Raw genomic sequence first — 19351 nt, 5'->3', positions numbered from 1 at the left:
GCCCAAAAATTAAGTATACATAAATATTAATGTGTATTCATGCTCTTCTCTCTTCCAGAGTTCTGCTAAGTACACCAGTCACGTGAAAAAAGCAAGCCAGGCCATCCTGAACAAGTACAGTTATTACTGCACAATGGGTAAATAGCAATCAGTCCTAGAGATACTGTTCCTATACAGGGGAGGCAAGACAAAAATAAATAAACCCTTAACCACAATAAAATCCAAACCCAGTTTAAGAAAGCTTGTATTTATTTCAGCCTCAATGGAGTCAGTTTGAAACTGTCAGAGAGACACTGTACACCTATATACAAATTTAAGAACACAACGGAGTAACTGTTACTGTTTATTAACAACCAGTTTTAATAAGACGATAAAAGTATGTCCTGAGAAAGGGGAACAAACATGCTTCTTCAAGGTTTTTTAGCTGTTCTGGATCTCAGCCGTCGCTTGATGATCAGATGATCACTTTCCTTCTTTTGTTCCTCAGATTCCTGAAGAAAACATTTCAAAAGTTACTCATCTTTTCGCACAAGACTGACAAGCTCTTCTTGACCCACACAAACATATTTCTTCCCCTAAATGGATTTCAGAATGGAATTTGCTTATTATATTTTATTCAGAAAACTATGGGATACCGAGATCATTTTAATGCAGCTTAATCACAAGGAACAAATATGGAGAATGTACAAAATCCTGTTTATCTTAAAAAAGCACACACATCTGAGGAAAGCCTGAAGGCAGCTTTCATCTTGAAATACTTGTTTTCAAAAGAGTATTATAATACTTGTTTTGTGAAACATGAAGCGTTCAGAAAACATTTTTAGCCTCAATCCCTGTAGCTATGACTTGCCCAGAATTTCAGTTCTCGGTTCAGTTCCATGTTCTCAGAACTACAGTGAGAGAAGAAATTGTCTCATCTTCTTCATCCTCTAACAAAAAAAAATAACATTTTGGTTTCTGCCCCTATCATTCGTCAAATCATCAAAAAATTCAGAGGGATATTGCAGTATGGGCAAATGATCACTTTGCTGAACAGAAAAAGGACTCTAATATAATTAAAAGATGCAGTTCCAACAGAGCAAGAATGTTCTTAGCACAATAGCTGCCGACAGAGTCATGAAACTGGCACATCAGATCCTTTGCAAGTTGGCTTAGACAGAAGATCATAGTTTAAGCATACCTAAAAAGCTGTCTAAGTTGTGCTCTAGAAAAGCGTGTAGTAGAATAATCCCACTCCGACACACTGAAATTATCTATGATTCCAAATTAGAAGACGTCTCCGTGATTGCTACATCACCTACTTAGTAAACTGTAAGCCAGCCAAACACAGAGATCTTTGAGGACAAAATAAAACAGAACAGCAGGAAGACCAACAAGAATGACTTGGTAGAATAAAGAAATACATCAGTACTTTCAACCTCCTCTTGCAAACAGATGAAACCTCCAGTCTGTTTGGACTCCTTAGTAGTTTATTTTAAGCCAAGACTACAGTATAATCGCTTACCGAAGAAGCAGGTATATCTAGAGGGCCAGAAACGACAGTGGAATACAGCTTCCTTTTGCATCGTTTTGGCTTGGTCTCTCCTTCTTCGAGACTTTCAGGTTCGTTTGATTTAGGAGAACTTACTGCTGACATCAGCTTCTTGGCTAGAAGAAATTTGTTTTGATACGTAAACCAATCAACTTACTGGTTTTGTGAGTCTTTAAATCACTGAATGCAAAAAAAGCTTCGTAACAAACTTGGTTTATAAATGACACGTAAAATTTAAGTGAAAATACTCAGAAATTGTATTTGTTCATCGAGGTTCTTTATTGCTTCTATAGCTGAAACTGTTTATAGGTTCAGGTACGGCAACTTAAAGCACACATTAAAATGGAGTATGAAAGACAATCATGGCTCAGAAGTCGCTGGAAGTCAGAAACTTCAGCAGGAGTTAAACAACAGGCCTAACTTTCGTGCTGACAGAAGCACAAGACAGAACCAACTTTCTCTGTATACTTGTAGGTTTTCTCAAATGTAATAATGAATCTCTGAAGAGACGAATAAATGCATTTACTTCATAAATCAAAGGACAACTTAACATGGCAGACAAGTTCTCTAAGAACACATACATTAATAGCCTACAGCAGAAACAAGCCATTCTACAATGTCTAGAAAACATGGAATAAAACTTATTGTACACCAACCTTTAGAGTGTATAATAGAAGGAGAGCTTTGAATAAAATCTCCAACTTTTTGCAGTGTTTCATCCTTCTTTTTAGTCAGTCTTGAAGCATGTACTCGCTTTCTCAGGAAGTAGTCTTTTCCGGATTTCTGTTCAACAGAGATGTGAACATGTGAAACAAGAGCATTGTTTAAACTTCATTTTAGTTCAACGTTATTTTAAGTTGACATTTTGAGCTTTACTACTGACACCTCTGTTCATTATGCTGATGATACCACAACGGCAAGTAATGTAGACAATTTTATACCCTTTAGGGAGTTGTCAAAATCTCAGCTATTTCAAGGCATACGTTTCTTAAAGTTTCTTAATAAGGCAGTAGTTTCTTTAAAAGTAGCTCCCAAGCTGCGGAGTTGTTTCTTACATAAGCTGTTCTAATTACATAAAATAAACAAACATACAAAACAGAAGACAACAGATGGGAAAAATCTACTACTCATACTCTGACCATGCCAAGGATACTGCTATCACATGTGAACATCTGTTTTTAATAACTGCCATGCATATTAATGATATAACCTTAGTTTAATACAAGGGCTTCACTTACAAAAGCACACGATAATACACTAAAGCTTCTCTTCCCAACTATTCAGTGTGCAATATCCTTCCCTCCAAATCATTACACAGTACAGCCATTACACGCTCTGGGGACAGACTGACTTGCCCTTTGGTTAGCTTATGGAATTTAATAGGAAGAGCTCATAAGCATGTAAGATTCCCATTCAGGTATACACATAAGGATAAGACACTGCTTCTTTCGTGTGACCACACAATTACAGGAAGTCCCAAGCTAGCTTCAAAACTAGAACAAAAACCAACCATTTTCTCGTCACTTGCAGAGGGTGAATTAAAAGCCATGACACATTTTGTATTTTTCGTGTTCTCACTTTTCACAGAATAAAATAAGACAAGTTTCAGCCATGATTCTTTTGGAAAGAACAACTGATGTCACAAAAGTGAACACTTTAAACACTTTTGCTAATAGTAGGGAAGTATTTGCTAGTGGTAACTATTCCACTGTAAATCAAATAATAAATAAGCATTCAATTATATAAACAGGACATTAAGATATCAGTATTAGACATCTCATGATGTCTAAAAAGCTGATTTATGTCTACAGGTTTCAAAGAAAATACACAATGGAGTTAAGAGAAATTCCCTTCTCTTAAACCATTATCACTGAGCTTGGCTATTAGTTTTGTTCATTAAAGCAGTTCATTGATTAAATTCTTCAACTACTTTACTGAGGTAGAAATAGCATTTTTTTAATGCTTAAATGAGAATGGTAAAAAGGCATCAGATATTTTGTTTTCTGTTGGTTCTAGGTCATACCTCATCCATGTCATCACTTCTTTTCTTTTTTGCCTTAGGCATTTTCACTCCTAAAGGTATCATGCTGCCGTGCTGCTTTATCTCCGTCTTATCAGGTTGCAGAGGTGTCAGTGGGATTTCCAGCTCCGGCTTTGGGAACCGACTAGTTTTGCCATTTTCTGCGGACACTCCAGAAGAGTCGAGGACAGTTTCCAAATGCTCCTGATAGCACAGAAGAATTTTAAGTGCAAGTGTTAAGGTAGCCATGAGATTAAAAAGCTATAAAGCATCTGGAAAAGGATATGTAAGCATTCGATTTTCCTGCTGTAAGAACACTTGTAACAGAAGGAGTCTATTTCAGTGACAGCAGAGTTTTACCCTTCTTTCCTAGAACTTGTTACATTTAAAATTATTTCCAATATATGATCACAAAAAAAGTTCAAAAAGAGAAAAAGAACCAACAAGTACTCATCACTGAATATGTAGTTAAAGGACTATATGCTAAGAAAAATGATTCTAGCTCCAGTATCTCCTAGGAAAACAGAAGAACAAAAAGGGGTTAACAAGATGTTAAGTACTGACTTTCTATAAATATAATCGTACCTTTTCATTTACAGAGTCATTCCTTCTACTTTGTCTTTCTTCAAGTAAAGGTATTTCTGGCAAACACTGAGGGCTACTGTGGTTAATGCGTTGTTTTAATTCCTTTATAAAGTCATCTTTGTCAGCCAGTTCTTTTCTTAACTCTTCTATCACAGTTGCATTATCCTAATAAACAGTAAAAACTGCTGAGTTGTGGGATTGGCAAAAGGAATTAACACACACAAGCAGTATTGCAATTACTTAGTAGCATCAGTTTTAGAATTGCAGGCTAGAACACTTAACTATTCAAGAACAGTAACATTTCACGGATTTGTACGGTCACTGTTACAAGTGCAGTAGTCACCGAATTGCCTGGGAAGTTGTAATACAATATATTTTGATTCTTCTATTTTACTTATGTGCTTCAGCCTTCATCTCCCTTAAGATATAATAACCCGAGCTTTTATTTGTTCCCAAATCCTCGGTACTGTGAGAAAGTCGGCAGTTGTAGGGGAAGTTTTGCTATGAGAACATCTTTCTTCTCAGAGAAAGTGAATCCAAACATTCTCAAAAGAGCACAACTCATTTAGTCGTCTGTTTAGCTTCTGAAATTCTATGCTACGGCTTAGATTGGCTATCCTGATTAAAAGCTGGATGTTGAAATAAGAAATGCAACTTCCAGAGATCATCCCCCCTCTGCTTTTTGATGCTTCCCTTAATCTCTCTCCACGTCCCCTTCTGTCTTTTCATGCCATTGTAGATACTACCTCAGAGAAAGCAAAGAAAGTAAGAAACCTGAGACAGAACTACTGTCTGAGTATTGAGCCTAGCTTGGGATCCAGAAATGCTGTGAATTATCAGAAAAAGCTACAGATGTCCAGTCTGACTGTAGGATCATAAGCATCAAACTGACATCTGCTTATCTGAACTACTGAAAAAATTGAAATTTTAGTAATTAACAGAAATTCTGTTTCTGAAGAACAAAAATAAAAGCTGGTGCTTTTTTTGGTTAGTTGCACATGATGTCAATACGACAGTGTTCAAGAACAGAACCACACCCAGAATACAAAGAGCAGGTACAGGAGTTTTACAGAATTTATGGGTAGCTAATCAGGTAGGAGGAAAGGAGAGCTGACCTTGCTTGAATCCTTTAAGGCAGATTGTCTCAGTTCTGCTATTTCTGCCTCTTTTTGTATGGCATTAGAAGCCAAAGTTTTGAGCTGTTCTTCCAAAGCTTCAACTAACTGATCTCTCTCCTCACGCCACTTTTGAATATTATGGTCCTTTTCCTCCAGCTCCTATATTTCATGTTGAAAGAAAAGAATAGACAGTAGAAACAAGCAGAATCTTTAAGACAGCCTAGAATTAATAAGTTTTTCATATAGCATAAATAAGGACTCAAGCTGATAAAAAGAGTTTATGGTAAGACATTTCAATTAACATATCGTGATGTCACTCAACAAGATCAGGTTACATGCATGTATTACATATGTATTTACTATGCAGATTATTGTATTTAAAGCAATCTGCCAGTGCTCTGTAGTGACTAATTATTTGAATATCTTTCATGGTCTACCACTAATTTCAGTTGGCCACTTTCATTTTGCTCCAATTTTTTTTTTTTTTTTGACCTTTTTCCTGTTGCTTGGAAAACCTGCATCATTCATTTAATAAAAATTAAGAGGAAGAAAAATATCTGTTTAAGTTGTTGGATAGTATAGTCTTTATAATCCAGCTCATCCTTAAACTGGTTATTAATCCTTTCAAGTTCATCCATCCTGTTCCTGAGGGATTCCTCCACAGAACGCATCGTGGACACCTGTAATGTAAGCACAGCTCACGGTTCATTAAAAGACTTCTGTAATCCAACCTGGCCAAATACTTCTTTGTTAAATAAAGAGGAATTCACAAACAAGTGATGAGTAGGAAAACGACAGCAAGTGCAAGGTTACCAAGGAAGACATGAATTCATTTTTAAGCTTCAATTTTCCACCCCAAGCACACCCAATAAACTTTCAGACTAAGATCCTGCAAAATGGGTTTTAAGATATCTTCTTGTTTAATAATTAAATTTTAACTATTAACATCACTGAAGCTGAAATTGAAGAAAAAAAATATACATGCTTATATTAAAGAGCCTCTGGAAATTAGTCTATTTCTCTTCAAGGAAATAGCATTCTTCTTCCCAGTTATCAGCGTTTTTTCACAAGACTTAGGTTTTAGGCTTTGGAGTTACCACGGATACCAATGGCAAGTCACCAGTAACTTAGAGATAATAACAAGTCCCCTCCAGAGCCAGATTAGCTATTCTCTTCACAAACCTTTTTCCAGACTACCAACCAACTTTACTTTCCTCTATTCATTATCTATGCGAAACCATGTTTTAACTTCTGGTCCCCTCTAGAGCTTCAATGGCAACTTTACCTAAGATTTGCTGCTAGCCACACTAGTGTGAAATTTCCAGCTTCATAGTTAAAGTTTGAGAAGTTTTAACAGCAGAAAGCCAAGCATAATCTTACAGAAAAAAATACCTCAGTTGACTACAAACCTCGCTTTGTACTTGCTGAATTTGTTTCTCGGCATCAGAATGTTTGTCTTTTAGATCTGCATACTCTTCTTCTTTCCTCTGCAAATCTTTTTTCAAATTCAGTACAAGGGCAGAACTCTCAGAAAGAATATTTTCTAGCCTTATGTTAAAAATAAAGACACAAAGAACATTACTGTTACACATCTCATGGAAACAGCAATTACAGCTTAATCCATGCCCTGCCTGTTGGTTTCTATTTGTAAATAGACTCTTAAATCTATCTAGACCAGTGACAAGATTTAAACAATTACTTTTGAATTTCAGCTTGCTTCTCATAATCAGATGCTGAAGCAATAAATTATTCAGATGCTATTCTGAGGGATGTACAACAAAACCACCAGAAATCCCCATATTATTCTTTATTTCCTTGCACACTCCTGTTTTCCCTTGGAACTCAAGTAGCATACCAAAGCATCCTAAAGTAGTAGTTTGGCCATTGATAAGCATGCAGATGCATTAAGTCGAAGGGATGTTCCCATTAACTATTTTTAACTCTAGTTCATTCTCAAAGGGCTCTAAGTTAACTCCGTGGTTACTTATGATTCTATACATTGCACTTTCTCCATTTCACTCTTTTCCTTTTCCCAAAGAGAGTGTTTCATCTGCTCCAAGCTGTTTTTCAGCTGCAGAACTTCTTGAATCAGATTTGCTTCATTGCTAATTAACTCTTCAACTTTTTTGTCTGCATTTGCAGACTTCTCCTGCAGAGTTGCTGTAACTGTCTCTAGATTAACAATAATAGATTCTTTTTCTTTAAGTAATTCATTGAGTTTTGACACTTTGTCTTCCACTGTCTTGGAAGCCTCCAGGCGATATTCAAGCTCTCTTATTTTTACCTCACAGTTGGCAACTTCCTCCTGAAATTGTGCAATCACTCTCTGTTCTTCTGCAGTCTTTTCTTCAAACTCCTGAGTTTTCTTTTCTATTTGCTCATGTAACTGATTCACAAGATCATCTTCCTGACTAGTGTGAGTTGTAATCTCACATAGCTTCATTACAAGTTGACGATTATGATTTTCAGCATTATTCAGTCCCGCCTTTAGGTTTTCATTGTCTTGAAGCAGTGCTTTGATGTGCTGACTTTTTTGTGAGGAAACATCAACAATACTTCTGCATACTTCCCAAATCCTTTCAAGACTATAGTTAAAGGAGAGGTCCTGCACAAGATCTGAGATGGAAGAAGTCTGTGACTGAGTGCATGCAGAACTAATTTGAGATGTCCCTGTCTCATCTTTTTCAGAGTCTGAGGAATCCTTTACACTGACAAAGTCAGTACCGATGGCGTGAAACTCTAAGTGACATTTGTATAATTCATCTAATTTGGTCCGCATTTCTTTTACTTGTGACACTTTATCAATTATATATTCTTTGGCAACTTCTATGTTGTTAGTTAGTTGGGCATTTTTGTCTTCTAGTGTCATATTTATAGATTTCTGTTCATCCAGTTCAGAAGCAATTTCCCGATAGTCAGCTTGACCCTGCAGAATTTGTTCATGGAGGGCATCAGCTGTTTCTTCAGAAAAAGAAAGCTCAATACGCAGGCTTGTTACCTGCTTACTGAAATCTTCTTTTTTATTTTTTTCTCTTCTGCATTGTTCTTCAAGCACAGTTAAATGATGTTCCAAGATTTCAGTTCTTTCCCTCAGTGCTAGTACTTCCTTTCGGTACGCGGAGCACTTTTGTTTCATGTGTTCAATTGTCTTTTGCTCTACAGTGCTCTTTTTCTTTCTCTCATTTACAACTACTGAAAAACAAACAAACAAACAAAAAAAAAAAGGGAAAAGGAATGTAGCTCAGATTGATTAAAATCATTATTACATAGCAGTTCACAACACCAAGTAGCAACTTCTAAGTGAAAAACTGTCGTAATATGCAAGCCATACCCTCACATCACATAGTATTTGATACTAGTGAAGGAATTCAAGTCCTCTGAACATGTAATCAGGTGCCTCAGATTTCTATACAGAATTAACAGCAAAAGGTTTTCAGTCTGGAAGAACACTTTTACCATGGCACTACTCAAACCTTCCACTCCACACCAGTAGAAAATCTAATTAGATTTAAGAAACATGGGAACGAGATAGATAATTCACAGCTATATTCTTTCTATCTTCCGTGCTTCAGCAATCCCTATAAGGCAGCCAGGAATCACTCCATCTACATCTAAATGGTAGATAAAAAGTTCTCTAAGAAATTTCATTCCAACTCACAGTCCTCTTACTTTCAAAAGAAAGATAAAACTCTGGAGAAGTTGATCACTTAAGTGTTGATATCTGTCTCTCTTATTCAGTTGATCTCTAAACAAAATATGAGGATTCCTACTTCTGTCCACACTTACTCTTTTGCATATAAAGTTCACTCATAAAGTTGTACAAATTTGCAGATTCAAGTTTCCATAAATATTCCATTAGCTTGGGACTGTTTTTTTCTTTAACTGGTGAGCAATTAGCTAAAATCACATGCATTTTCTTTCTATCAAAAGCGACTTCTGCTGTATTTCATCATTGCTTTAGAATCCAGTTATGTCCATTCCATAATATGCATACTTTAAGTATTAGAAAAATAAATATAAGTCAAGACTTACTAGGGATTGGGTCACCACAACAATATATTCAATGGTGATTCTTGTACAGTCCTTTTATTACTACAACTACAGAAATGCAGAATTTTATAGCACCCACGTGCAGCCTGCATTACATACAGATTCACATGTACTGCATGGAAACAGCCTCTTAACTCATCTAAGAAGTTTTATATACAGCCCTCAACTGATTTAAAAGTCATACTGAAGAAACAGCAGTGGCGTATTCCACCCCAAACCAGGTTTTGTGTTTTGACTGCTGCTCCCAGCAACACTAGTGAGGGGAATATGATTTATAAGTAATCTAAACACTTTATGCTGAAAACAACAAGCAAGCACTAAAGCAAGATAAATAAGACTAGGGAGAAGATGTGTAATGTTCAGTCTAGAAGCTCCTTACACAGGAAGTAGGGAAAAAGCATTATTACAGAGCATAGGAAACAAGACCTAAAAGCTCAGAGAATGGTGTAAATACCCTGAACTTGAAGCTGAGATAACCTAGCATCTCCTAAAACACTTTTGCTCGTGCTACTTATATAACTAATTCTACAAAAGAACCAGCACAACATACCTGTGCTCATTGTTCTACTGTGTATATTTAACATAGCTAAAGAATATATATTAAGCGGTTTTTGAAATTGGACGCTATTAATACTCACAAATAGAAGAAAATTTTAACATGATTGAATACTCAGTACTTCTTAACAGAAAACTTCATGCTGACACTGTGACTATCAGCTACCCATTTTAATTCCTATGTGGAGCATTGCTGTCATTAATTTTTAAATGAGAGCTTTGGTCATATGATTATAACAAACCCACTACTATTCGGAGTATGGAGGAGTCCACATCCCTCCCTCGGTCTCTGGTAAGATGCTTATATGTGATGCCATTCAGTGGTCACATTAGGATTCAATATTTATGCCAAATAAAGGCAGCAGGGACAAATCATCCAAGAACAGCATCTCATCCAAAGAAGGCCTTGACTTTCTCCCTTGCACATATTTTGCAAGAGGAATACAAGAAAGGAAGGGAATACAGCTAAGTTTTAGATTTTTCCCTTCTACATTGTATATGCCTTCCGTAATTCTAGGAACACTGATGCTCAGCTGTGCCCAGAAGTGAAGTTAAATGCATCAGAGCTTATCCAAACCATTTTGCTCAAATATTGCCCATGAGCGAGCAATTAGCAGGTCGTCAACAATTTTGATAGTTGCTTCAGGAAAAACAAAACAAACAAACAAAAAAAAGCACTTGAGCAGCTGATGCTACTCAGAAGATCAGCAACAGCAGTTGAAACAATCCTAAAGAAACTGCTTTAAAACTATTACCAAATCTGCAAGTGCATCAACAGATAAGGAAAAAGCAGCAAAAAGGAAAAAAATAGTGCAAAAAACTTTTATTCTTAAGCATTCAAAAATGAACAGCATAGGACCTTCTGAAAAAGGGATATTTACATAACAGTTACTTCTATTTACAGTTTAACACAGTGGCTTTTCTCCTTATACCATAAGGTACGCGCTTCACAGCCTTTTGCTTCCGATTCGGAATAGGAAGCAATTTATTGTTTTGGAAGACACCCTGTTCAAGGATGGAAGAAACTGTACCTTTCTTTGAAGGTGGCTCTTCCACAGTAGGCTTATCTTCATCAGTACTGTGCTTTCTTCCCACTTCCAACTCAGTTTTCTCTTGTTTCAGTGCTTTAACTGAAAGCACTGAAAATTGGCTGCTTTCAGTTCCTTTATTAGTGTTCTCTTCTGCCGGTTCTGCTTTAATGGTAGTTAAATGGTAGGCAGTCTTTTCCTGTATTGATATAAGATCAGTTACATTGAAGCTTAACAAAAGGAGCACTTAAGTCTCAGTAATCTTCTGTAGGCAAATATTTACACAAAAACATACAGCTAAAATATTTACCTGGTGACTCTATAGACATCAGTTACAAATCTCAATAGCAGACAGAACAAGTACACCTTCAGATAATGACAAGTGCAATACTCGGTAGAGTATACAAGGGAAAGCAAGAGCCTAGCAGGTTACAAAGTAAAAGACTTGCACACAATCGAGAGTTTACCAGTTTATCAAAGAATTTCCTGTTTCCAAGAAGTCAACAAAATTACAAACATGTTCAAAGAGCAAATGGTCAGCTCTCATACAAGTTCATCACATCACACTTCTGCTAAGCTGCTAAAATCACTTTCATCGTGACAGATATAATCCAACCTTAAAGCTTAGTCAGCTCTGTCACGCATATTTTAGATTGTGTCCTTGACCACAAGTGAAGCTTCCTTACTTACAAGATGACGATTGTTAAGCCATGCTGGCACTGCCAAGGACTGATTATTCATCTTTAGTAACTTATGAAAAGAAAAGCCTCAGAAGTGTTCAGGCCACACAATCTCACAGATAGAGTTGGAGCCTTGTTCTTGGAAGAAGTAATAGGTGAGGACATGACTACTCATCACAGTCAGCTTTAATACCATGGAAATACTAAGTTGCAGTGATGCAGACAGTCAAAGACTAAGGAGGGTCAAGTTGCTAAGCTTACAAGGTTAGAGATCCGAGTGACAGAATTAACTATAAATGTTTTCAGAGCTACTTCAGGCTACCAAACATCAAAAAATGAACAAAAACCACCAGAAGTGGTATGCACACATACTTAATCAAGCTAGTCTTCACATATTCAGTACCTCGCAGTACATTAGTCAGGATAAAGTTTTATGGACTGCATAGAACGTGGAGATATCCTGACCATTCATACTCGTACTTCCAACTCTACTCAACATACTTTTACTGTTGCTCTTCCTCTGATGTAGGAGTGTGAGGCAGGAGTTAGTGGAACACACTGATATTTTTGTTGTTTGTGTTAGCAACAACTACCTTCAGATAAATTTGCATTGTTTACAATTTCAAGCGAGTACCAGCTACATACAGAAAATCAGTTTTCCAAAAATGTGTTGATTACAAGCATAGAATTAGTGTTTTTCTTTTTTTGTATAAGGATACGGAGATGTGTAAAACTCACATAATCTTTTACTTTTTCTTCTAAATGAGATTTTAAGTCTTGTAGCTCTGTAATAATGTCATCTTTCTGCACCACGATGTCCATTAGCTCTCGAATCCTTTCATTTTGTGCATTCATTTTCTTGGAAATAAAAAATAAAAAAAATTCAGTCATCAGTTTCTAATGTAGTGTTAAGTAGCTGAATTACACAATGCATTAAAGGCAAATTCAGTTAAGCTAAGCTCGGTAAGAAATCTATTAATGGAGCCTACTGGAATAGCATTTTAAGCTACCACAAGTTGGTATTAAAACAATTTTACACAACATCTTCTTGATAAAGTTACCTCAGTTGCTTCTTTAAGTTGCTCAACAGACTCATCCAATTTAATCACCTGCATTTCAAAGTCTGTAACACACAGAAAAGGTTGTATTACATAAGTAGCCAATAGATAGTTTATTAAGTAATCAATTTTTCCAGATATTCTAACGTTTAGGTAGCTTTTGAACAGATTAATTAATTTGCATGTGGTCTTCACTTATTGGGAGTGATTCAAAAGTTTTCTATATTTCTTGGAACGAAAACATTGCATCAACAAGACATAAAGAAGAGTAGAGATTACAATATAAAAGTAAAAATCAAGATATAGACATTTAACCCCATACTTACGAAAGCGTAAAGCTGCTAGTTGCAGTTTAAAGGAGAGGGGGAAAAAAAGAAAAGAAATAACCAAAAACCGTGGAATTGCTGAACCTGAATATACACAAGGAACAAACTATCACTTATCTACAGGCTATGGTTCCAAGGGTAGAACATCTCCTCTAATTCCTACTCAAACTGGTTATTTCTCTTTTAGATTAATGAACTATTTCTTCTACCTTTCACATCGCATAACTCACCTTTGTTCTTCTGCATCAGCTCTTCTTCAGTTTTAAGTAGTTTGGTGTTTTTCTCTGTTAGCTCTTCTTTGGTCTCCATCAGTTCAAAGTTAGTTTTCTCCAGCTGCTTTTCAAACCAGCCAGTATCTTCCTTCGGGTCCCCCAGGGATACAATGGAACTATGTGCTGCCTCAGCTTGCTCTTTAATATCCATGACATCATAATGCACAGAATCAAGAATGCCCTCAGGATCAACACAGGTGTCAGGCACTATGCTATGTTCTCCACCCTGAAACGTAATTTATAATCAGTTAAAACTGGTGAATAGCTGACTACATAATAGCTGTTATTTCTACAGATAGTCTGGATAGCCACTATGAAGACAGCCATACAAGAAGTTTTTAATTTCAGCTTCAAAACCCACCTCACAAATTCACATACAACATGACAGTGATTCGTATGGGGGGAAGATAAGTGGCATTCTAGTAACAGCTAATATATTTTATAGTATTTGATGTTTGGTCACTACTTAAACCAGTTTTCTAGAAATTATAAAAGAGTTATTGCAGACTCCAATCCTGCTTTTAACCTCAAGAGTTTCACTAGGCAAACAATGTACAAGAACTGCCACTTCATGCAGCCATAGATTTCTGCTTTTTTTATGTTTTGAGTTTCCAGTTGCATTCAATGCAACTGATCATCATCTTTTCAGTTCTTTGTCTTGCAGCGCCACATCACCCTCATAGGCTGCTCCCTCTACTTTCACACTTAACCTCTTTTAGATAAGGCCACAATCCAAGGGCACACATCCATCAATTGTGCTTCAAACACAAACTCTCAGCACTTCAAAGTTTTCCATCAAGACTGTAGCACTGATCTGACAGCTTAACTTCTTCAGTATTATATCATAGCACTCACTCCTACCCATTCCGCTTAACCCCCACTTTCCCACTGAAGCATCTGATGGCCATAACACAGCTTTTCAAACTCTTTACTGCTCCACTTCTTTTGTCAACACTTGAACTGGACAATATTCAAAATTACAACAGCAGCAACATATGGGGTAGCTGGATTTGCTTTCCTACATGGGATCATATTTTGAGAAGAGAGAAAAATTAAGTAAATAGCATAAAATCTCCTCCAGATGTAACAAGTTGCTTCTTGTTAGGTTGAATACTTTTTAGGAATGAGATTCTCAGAAGATGCTTCTGCCCTCACACCCCAAAGAAACACAAAGACCCCAGTAGAGATTTTTAGAAAACTCTGTAGGAAAATTAAGCTCAACTAAAACACTAAATTAAAAAACCTGACTGCTGTATGGAGACAAACACCCAGATTCACTACAGATACTACACAAATAGATTCATATTCTTAGAAGAACAGAATTTTTTCTTTAAATGCAAATCATAAGTACTGATCAACAAAACAGACTACAACATACTCACTTTTTGTGCAATAGCTGAGAATCTTAGCACATTGAGTGTTTCTTCATAGGTTGAAGCACACTGGCTGATGTTTGCTAACATGTGTATCTTCCCTTTTCCACTGAAGAATCCCTGAAGAAAGTGTGTTAACTTACTTTCACAAAACGGTATGTGCTGCTGCACCCTTTGAAGACAAAAACCACAACAAATCCCATTAGCAGAAGTTAACAGCTTCATTTTAATGTGAGAGCTATCCAAGTGGAAGACAACACATTAATAACTGCACTAGTCTTTAAATAATTTTGAGTTGTGGGTTGTTTTGAATTTAATCTTTTTGCTAGTTTGCAGACAGGTTGTATGATTGTTCCAGCTACTATGCAGCCATTATCTTCTTAGACAACCCACGAGAACATTTAAAACAAAAAGTACATTCAACATCCAGCCTAAGATAGGTCATACAGCCTCACGTTAGCTTAAATTCTCTCTCACCTTTCTCTTTCCCTTACCACATCTGGCAAACTGACCTATCTACTTCTAAGAAAACAGTACCCAACAAAATCAGAGATAACCACTCTCTCAGTATATTGTCTCTAGGAAAGGACAATAGTAAATACTTTGGAAATAAAGAAGCATATACTTATCACAACATCTCTGGTGTTTCCTAAACCAAGGTTACGTCACTGAATCAAACAGCTGGTGATGTACAGAACATTAGGAGAGAACTCTTAAAGCGTGACTAAACACACTGTTCTCTAGTGAGGTTACCTGCTGGACTCTTTACAGCTACTGAATTCTGCCAACAGAGCTAAAAGCTTCACATAGCTACGCTCCTGTCACAACACACGTGACCCATAAGTAGCTTTAGTGCAGGAGTGGTAAATGAGTTCTTATTTTAAAGAAAATTACTATCAAAGTCATCACTACATTTCCCCCATATTGTTAAAATTTCAAGTGATCAGGACCAACAAATAAAACAGTTCTGAATAAATCAAAGCACTTTAAGCAGCAGCTAATTTTAAGGAATCCTTCTTCCCTAGAAAGGACAGACAGATAAGAGACTAATCCAGTAGCAAGGCCTATTTTCATCTACTTTTAAGCATAACAGAATTTGAATAGGCTACCAGGCACAGTGTGGCATTTCATGAACACAGAGCTCACCTAATCTTTGGGACAGAAAGACACCTTCAAATGAGAATCAGCAGAGAATTCTGCAATTATATCCAGCTGTGACTGTAAATAAATACTACATTGATTAAAATACAGAAAGCTCTGTCTGCACTCATTTAGAGCACAATCTCAGACAGAAGTAGCAAGCAGGCTTTCTTCTCTCTGAATTTGGTTAGCTAGATCAGCCTAATATCAATACATCAATACTGAAAGTAACTGACAATTTCATCCTAAAAGAAGAAGGGAACTCTGCTCTGAACTTACTCATTGACTCGTGTCACTCGTGGCATTTCAAGGTCTCCGATTCTTAGTACCTTAATTGTAAATATACTGTGGCTAAAAGGAGAAATGAAGCAAGGTCAATAGCCAGAAATACACACATTTTCTAAAATCTATAACATCTGTTCAAAACACTGCTGGATTTATTCCAGATTCAATTAACAATAATTCTACTAGATGCATTAAGCCTTTTAAAGACACATTCTTTCTTACTTTATTTTGCTTTTCTTCCCCCTCATGAACCACCATTACTTACATGGAAGAAGGCTTAGTTGTTTTGTTGAGAGTTTTTGATAAAACACTTAGCTTTTGTATGCACTTATCTGCTTGAAGGACTAATCCTTCTAGTTTAAAGCACTAGAATCACAAACTGTCACAAAATATCACATGGAACACTAGATATCAAGCCTTTTTAAAGCCTCTTCCCCAAAAAAAAGCCATAAACAATATTTTCATTCATCCCTCTTCCCCACACTATGTTACACCCAATGTTAGTGAAAGTTCCCACCTTCAGCTGGAGCAAGTATTTAGCTTTGTGCTTGCAAAACTCTGGTGTTTCTGTCCCAGTTTAAAAAGCCTGAAAGCTTCTTTAGAATCAGAAATCTGAACCCACTGCAAACCTTTCAAAAGAAGGAAAAGTGATTTTTGCAAGCTTCGTTAGCAAAAGAGAAGGTGAACAAGAAATAAGGTATACAAACTAAGAACATTTAGTTAAGACAATAAAATACTTCATTAACTCTGCCTCAAACATACGACAAGCTGATGGCAGATAAGACTAAGATTCTTCCTCCCACAGAAAAGGGCAAGTTATAGTATAGCACAACAGTTTAACCTACCAGTATACTAAAGTATGCTCCATCCAAATTAAGCAAGCAGCCTTAGTACTGAAAGTACAAAAGCTAAGTTCTTAAACTACAGAAGCCCAGAGTTTGTACTCATTGGTGCAGAAGTCAATCTGAGAAGTTTTTTGTTTTAGCTTGTAGTTTTTATTGGGGATGGGTTATCTGGATTTTGTCTGCATTATAACGACTGTATGGCTCTCATTTTCAAGGATGATGAAGGCAGTGGAGTTCACACAGGCTTTATGGGCAAAGTACAGGAATAAGGAGAATACTGTTGAAGATGCAGATACGTACATGTAGCTTGTTGCCTTCGCATTCAAGCAGACACTTCTAGAGCTACACTGAACACATTTAAGAGTTTTCTATCTCAGAAGAAACATGTTACACTATTCCATGACAAGCTTGGCAGTTTGCAAAGTATTCTAGTTACCTTTTACGTAAGAATATCCCTTGATGACTTGAGCAAGGCAAAGTGTCCTTTTTTTTCTGTCATTTGATAAAGGAGCCAGTAAATCATAAAAACATTCATTGTAAATCTCAAAAAATGAAACCCAGAGAACTTCACAAAATCATCTATAGATAATCTGCTAAGTTGGTCTGATCCTTCTGAGAGATTTTCTGCACCTGCAAAGTAGAAAATATTACAAGTCAATGTAGAGACAGTAAAACTAGCTGCATTTAAAAATAAGTAATAGTTAAGCTTACAGCTTAAAACTTTTCCCAGAACATAAACACAGAGAATCCCCACCTCTCATACAAACACCAAGTATCTGGAAGTCAAGACGCTTGCCCTACACATTTGCAAAGACACGCCTGCTATAAAGCTTGCTTTTTCACTTCCAAAACCCAATCTAACATCTATAGTTGGGCTAGAAATATTCAGAACTCTTCAGTCTTTACAATATAGAGAACTGAACTAGTAAGGACACTTCGTTCTGACTTTTTAGGGAAAAAAAAGTATTTAGTGAGTTCTTAAGTGCCCTAAAGGCCTGTCAGAAAACCACTAGGGATCTTATCACAAATCATACTCTTTTTCTTTCTTTTACTTTCACCTCATAAAACCAGGTTATGATAGATGTCCCAGTAGTCTCCAGCCATTTTCTGCCCAGATGTCCTGCCCATTATTCCGTTCTGTTACAAATAAAAGCTAAATAATCCCTTTATTATCAGCATTAGCCAAAAAAGCCAGTCGTTGACCTTACAGAAGCTTTTCTAATTGCTACTGTTTAATATAAAACATACCCTTAGAATCAGCTGGGGATTTGTCATTAGTGCTGTTGTGATGGTCTACCTACGAAAGAAAACAGAGACTTTAGGATTTATTATTGATGTACAGCACCAATACACCACTGGTTGCTTTTATTTATTTATTTATTTATTTATTTATTTAAAAGCAGCTGTATTGCTCTACCACAAAACAATACAGTATAGTTCCAAGGTGCCAACACAAAAATCCTGGCTACACATTTTGACTGGTTTCACCTTACTACTCATTTCTGACAATTCCTTTACTATAAGATCTGATGCACTTCAGCTTCCTGATTCAGAAAGAAAAAGAACAAATAGGGAGAGAATCCCCAACAGGAAAAGGAGTTATTTAATAAGATGATTTTCAATAGCTCATTTATAATCTGCATTTTACCTTTCATGAATCTTGGACTCCTGAAATATTTTTCTTATTGGGATTTTCTTAATTCAGGACTTCCATATCCTATGGCTTATTAGGTCAACTCTCAGAAAAGGAAGTTAAGGTAGAATACTCGATCACTTAATGTAGATAAGCAGCTTATTATTTCTTAACTCAGGCTATCAAAGTGTTACACAAATGAAGTTATGACTAAATTTTGTAAATATAATATTTTTAAGTAGTTTGGTCATAGAAAATACAGAATAGCTCCCAACATGTAGATCTCATGATGTTCATAGATGTATACTCAGTTCCCAGGCTTCAGGTTGTGTTGCTTTTTTATAGAGCACAAAAGTAGAAAGAAATTCTCATCTACTGAAGAGGAGGAATCTCACCTACCAGATACAGTATGCTTAGAAGTAAAACTTCTAACATAGAAGTTTTCATCTACATGACACTCACCCAGATCTGGCTTTGTATAGTCAGCAAAGCTTGTACCTACTTAGCTTATAAGGTCAAGTATTTTACCTAGGAGCACGGTTCTTGAAACTAGAGGAGGCACCTATATAGCACGATCGCATCTTAACTCTCTAATGGAGTAGGATGAGATCAGCATATAGCTGTCCACTGCATTTTCTTTCCACATACTCACTAAACCTAGAACAGTTTTACACATCTTTGGTTCATGTAGAAGACAGGTGTTGTTTTTCCCCGAAATACTTAAAGATCATTGGAGCCGGACTTCATACTCAGCTGTGCTCTTGAAATAATTCAGAAGGAATTTTACTGCCACCTGCCTTTCACACTGTGAAGTCCACACTTAACCAACTCATCAGTAAGATCAAGTTAACA

At 36.4% G+C, this 19351-nt stretch overlaps 2 protein-coding genes and 2 long non-coding RNA genes across 6 annotated transcripts; all 4 read right to left on the bottom strand.

Moving 5' to 3' along the window:
• Window positions 1-231: 231 nt before the first annotated feature.
• On the bottom strand, window positions 232-3253 carry LOC146753170 (kinesin-like protein KIF20B). The gene is made up of 4 exons (XM_085530930.1): window positions 3042-3253; window positions 2188-2314; window positions 1505-1647; window positions 232-491 (listed from the first exon to the last, which is right to left on the bottom strand). Exons 1-4 carry the CDS (start codon window positions 3078-3080, stop codon window positions 411-413), a joined length of 390 nt encoding a protein of 129 aa, XP_085387056.1. The 5' UTR covers window positions 3081-3253; the 3' UTR covers window positions 232-410.
• A 306-nt stretch (window positions 3254-3559) lies between these two features.
• LOC146753169 (uncharacterized) lies at window positions 3560-5531 on the bottom strand. Its single transcript, XR_014940238.1, has 3 exons — window positions 5252-5531; window positions 4137-4301; window positions 3560-3755 (listed from the first exon to the last, which is right to left on the bottom strand). It is a non-coding gene; the product is annotated as an uncharacterized LOC146753169 (long non-coding RNA).
• Window positions 5532-6279: 748 nt separating this feature from the next.
• On the bottom strand, window positions 6280-13443 carry LOC146753168 (kinesin-like protein KIF20B). 3 transcript variants are annotated; one of them, XM_085530849.1, is made up of 6 exons: window positions 13182-13443; window positions 12629-12690; window positions 12306-12425; window positions 10891-11086; window positions 7539-8446; window positions 6280-6802 (listed from the first exon to the last, which is right to left on the bottom strand). In XM_085530849.1, the coding sequence occupies exons 1-6, from the start codon at window positions 13372-13374 to the stop codon at window positions 6782-6784; spliced, it is 1500 nt and encodes a 499-aa protein (XP_085386975.1). In that variant the 5' UTR covers window positions 13375-13443; the 3' UTR covers window positions 6280-6781. The 3 variants fall into 3 exon arrangements, with proteins under 3 accessions (XP_085386975.1, XP_085386973.1, XP_085386974.1); XM_085530847.1 differs by lacking the exon at window positions 6280-6802 and having other exon boundaries at window positions 7161-8446; XM_085530848.1 differs by lacking the exons at window positions 6280-6802; window positions 12306-12425 and having other exon boundaries at window positions 7161-8446.
• A 1172-nt stretch (window positions 13444-14615) lies between these two features.
• LOC146753167 (uncharacterized) lies at window positions 14616-17498 on the bottom strand. The gene is made up of 4 exons (XR_014940245.1): window positions 17303-17498; window positions 16539-16650; window positions 16016-16087; window positions 14616-14768 (listed from the first exon to the last, which is right to left on the bottom strand). It is a non-coding gene; the product is annotated as an uncharacterized LOC146753167 (long non-coding RNA).
• Between the last annotated feature and the right edge of the window lie 1853 nt (window positions 17499-19351).

Source organism: Coturnix japonica, unplaced genomic scaffold, assembly GCF_054131305.1.
Source record: "Coturnix japonica strain WE unplaced genomic scaffold, WE-NBRP24 Scf039, whole genome shotgun sequence".
Taxonomy (NCBI): domain Eukaryota; kingdom Metazoa; phylum Chordata; class Aves; order Galliformes; family Phasianidae; genus Coturnix; species Coturnix japonica.
Note: the sequence above shows the minus strand (reverse complement) of the source record. Positions and strands in the feature narration are given on the sequence as shown.